We start from the raw sequence: 3,917 nt of genomic DNA, 5'->3' as shown, positions 1-3,917 counted from the left end.
CTGCTGGCTGCCACTGCTGCAGGTGCGGCTGCTGCGTTGATATGTGGGGGAGGTCCCCCACGAAGGGGCCAGCTGGTAGCGGGGAGACAGCATAGGGGGGCGCGGCCTGGGTAGACAGGATGCAGGGGCTGGCGCATGCAAAGGAAACACTACGTTCTGCTGAGCAGTCCATAGGGGGCTGCCACGGCGGCAGCTCCCCCATGTTTACAGGGGCAGGGGGCCCCTCTCCGCTGTGGGGGCCCCCACCCCCTTGCTGCATCACAGGGGCACGCTGCGGATGCAGCTGCTGCTGCACCACCTGTTGGCCTTCGTAGTACAGATGCTGCTGCTGCTGCTGCTGCTGCTGCTGCTGTGGCTGTTGCTGTTGTTGCTGGGGCTGAGCTGGGTGTCGCTGCGGCAAGAGCAACCAGGGAGGGACGGGGGCCCCCTCGTTCGGCTCGGGCTGTAGGGGTACGGGGCCCATGGGGGCCCCCTGGCCGATGGCGGGCTGCTCAAGCGGCTTGGGGGGAGAGCAAGAGACAGCGGAGGGGACAACGCCCTGGAATACAGGCTGGGGGGCCCCTCCTAAGGTGCTGTAAGAGACAGGGGCAGGCAGGGGGGGCCCCCCATGGGGCCTCTGCGATGCACAGGGCCCCGCTGGGTCTGTTTCCCTGAGGCCAGCCATTCGGGCATCGCCTGGCCAGGGGCCCTGGTCGGGAGGGGGGGGCCCCCCTGATGAATCCATGCGTGAGGCTGTGTTTCGTTGCAGAGTTGCTGCTGCTGCTGCTGCTGTTGGTGCTGCTGCTGTTGTTGTTTCTACTGGGGTGGCTGGTGCAGCAGTTGCATCACAAGCTGCTGCTGCCGGCGATGCTGTGCTGCCTCTGGGCTCCCTTTCCCCGCCCTTTGCTGCAACCGAGGTTTAAGTGCTGCTGCATGCGTCTGCTGCAGCAACACTCAAACCTCAGTGGTGAGGATATAGGGGGGGAGGGAGTGGGGTAGCGCATAGGGGCCTGCAGCAGCTGTTGCTGCAGCTCGAAGGAGCGGCGCGCGGGGTTCTCCAGAAGAGGAAGAAACGGGTAGAGTATGGCAGCAGCAGCAGCAGCAGCTGCTGCTGCTGCTGCTGCAGATACTGCAGAAAACCAACGAGGCCTCAAGGGACCACGCCTAAGCACGCGAGCCGGGCTAAGGACAAGGAGGCCAGGCGCATCCGGCTGCATAGATATTCAGGGGCCTTGGCTTGTGTGAAACATTTACCCCCTTTGTAATTAAACGTATTTAGGCGCAGTAGCGGGGAGAAAGAAAGAGGCCTCGGGGCCTGGCTAGCTGAGACACACCACCCGCGAGCGCAGCCGACACCGGCAGAGCTGCAAGACAGCCGGAAAAAGGGGATGTCCTGGGTCCAGTTTGAGTAAATTAAAGGTAGAAATAAACTTAAAAACCACAGAAAAAGGTATTTATAGATCTATACAACAAAAACAGAGTCAAGAGAAGCCGTGGGCCGTCACGCCGGGTGGAGGGCCTGGGAGCACGTGCACTGACTGTTGAACTCCGCAGCCACCAGAGCAACTGCTGTTTTTTCTTTGTCATTTATTTGTATTTCTTTGTTTATTTATTTGTTTTATGTATTCTTTAAGGTCTAAACTTGCAAACAAGCCCTCTGATCGTCGAGGCCATGCAACACCAACACGAACCACACAACCCCAGCTGCTCCTGCCACGGGGCCTCAGTGATCCTAGGCACACCAGCTGCTCGCCTGCAGCACCGCTGCAGCNCAGCTGCTCCTGCCACGGGGCCTCAGTGATCCTAGGCACACCAGCTGCTCGCCTGCAGCACCGCTGCAGCATTTGAGTCATTTCAACGCATTTGCTTTTAATTTATTATCTCTTTACTAAGAACAATGCCCCCGAATCGCTGATGAATTGCTGGGGGCGCTGCTGCACGCCAACGCCATGGGCGCAAGGCCTCGGCGGACGCCACTGTCTATTCACTGCATGTATAGAAACCGCAGTCAGTGTACACTGCAGTGCCAGTACACTGCAGTGTAAGCATACTGTAGCTCGTATTTCTGCACGTAAGGTGGCGTACGTACACTGCAGTCAATGTACTTATACTACAGCCTGCGCACTAGCGAGCACCTTAGATGCCTTAGCCACTGTGCGTCGTGGAACCTAAAGAATCCTTGTAGTACAACCCTCTCTATAAGAAGTTTAGTTCGTCTATAGACTTCCTGCAATGCTGGGGGTCTTGCTACGTTCATTCCCACTCGTCTGAGGTTGGCAACTCGCGGGCAGTTCAGTGTTTAACAACTGTATACAGTGTTATTTAGTGCATCAAAGAGGAGGATGGGATATTCCTTCATGTAGTGCTCCCTTGCAGCAAGAACTGCACCAAGGTGCATCGCAACTTGTGATGGCCCATCGCCCCGTACCAGCTCCAGGGGCTTGTGCCGGAGTGGTCATGGGGCTGAGAGTTTGATGGAGAGGTCAGCTGCTTCGGGGTAGCTACTCTCTTGTAAGTGCTGACTATATTGCAGTTCACCAAGCCGACTTGGTAGCACCGCAAGGCTTGGCGGGGCCGGAAGCTGCGAACTCCAACCACACTGCTGAGCGGCCTGGCTACTAGCACTGATTAGTCGTGGAGTTGGTTTGCCCGCAAGAAAACAGTGTCGGCGGCACGATGTGGCGGGAAGTGGAGGACTTTGTCTCTCCTGAAGAGATCTAACAGATGAGCTACACTTGCAATTGGCATCTTTCCCATTAGAATGGCAGGCACGGTGAATATGGCGGAATCCGAAGAAGAGTAGCACTGTTCTGTTGCAAATCTGGAATATAGAAGCTCCCCGGCACTCACTGAGACGTAGATTTTTCCCTAGCTCTTTAATCGCACATCTTATGACAGAATTAAGAAGACTTAAGCAAGGGAAGCGGTTGACAGGGGGCAAGTTCAACAAGTATCGGCCATTCATGACTAGGAGTCCAACGGTGGAATCGGCTTTTTTCGTTTGGGCGGTTCATACCGGAACTCCCAGCAAGAAAGCGACAGCACATAACTGGCTGGGTTTGGAGGGAACTAAGAAGTAAAATGATCGAAATATTCGAGGTGACTCTGTATTTACTCGTCAAGGAGAGAAAAAAGCTGCTTTCTTCGCGACATCTGATAAGGAAGAGGAATGCTTCGGAAGCTACCCAAGTATAGTGCCTCTGGATATTGTCGCTGTGAATGCCATTCTCGAATAGCAAGGTATAGGAAGGAAGAACAGACGGCAACTCGGAATGCCTGGGGAACTAACTGACCAACAAATCTGCATATTTTGCAACAAAAACCTTCACATGGTTCGGGGCTGCACGAACATGAAAACGGATAAGGAACTCGAGAAAAAATATTTGAACCAATCCCCATGGATAACAGCTAAGCGATTGCGGGAATGACCCGGCCGACAAGTGATGGGCCCAAAAAACCTGATCGCCGAACCGGTAAGTCCGCCTCCAGCTCACCACGACAGAACACTTTTGGCATGCCTTGAGTGACTCAGTGGAGGGGGAGTATGCAGCATCCAGAAGGCAATATTAAAGCGTATCTGCCCGACAGCAATGCGAAACCGCACCACCGATAGCTCCTATGAGCGTTTACATCGTTTGCAGTTAGAGGAGTGGAAGGAGCGTTTCAAGAAGAAAGGAACGACTTGGATGCAGGCCAGTGCACCACCCGAGACGTTGATAAACGCGTGCACTCTGTCGTGATGGTCTTGCGAAAACGAACCTTTGGGGGGATTCGATCCAGCCAAAACTCGAGGAACAGCAGAACTAGCCACAGCTGAGGGGTGAACAATCAGATATAGCACGGCCCCTCCAGTCGATCTACCACCCAACGCAATGCACCGCATCGAACTCAGTCTCGAAACATTCCGAAGTTTTGTTCGGAGGTACGCGCGACCTCAG

The 3,917-nt window shown here is 55.0% G+C and overlaps 1 protein-coding gene across 1 annotated transcript in view; it reads right to left on the bottom strand.

Annotated features, from left to right (window-relative positions):
- The window catches only part of EMH_0065400 (uncharacterized protein), a gene marked incomplete at both ends in the record, with an annotated part of 2,897 nt that extends 2,173 nt beyond the window's left edge, over positions 1 to 724 (bottom strand). The window contains one exon of the mRNA XM_013498378.1: positions 4 to 724. Coding sequence (XP_013353832.1) covers positions 4 to 724 — 721 coding nt within the window. The remainder of the gene's footprint in view (positions 1 to 3) is intronic.
- Between the last annotated feature and the right edge of the window lie 3,193 nt (positions 725 to 3,917).

Source organism: Eimeria mitis, genomic scaffold (genome assembly GCF_000499745.2).
Source record: "Eimeria mitis Houghton genomic scaffold, Emh_scaff3381, whole genome shotgun sequence".
NCBI classification, from domain to species: Eukaryota; Apicomplexa; class Conoidasida; order Eucoccidiorida; family Eimeriidae; genus Eimeria; species Eimeria mitis.
This window is presented reverse-complemented; position numbering and strand designations above follow the sequence as displayed.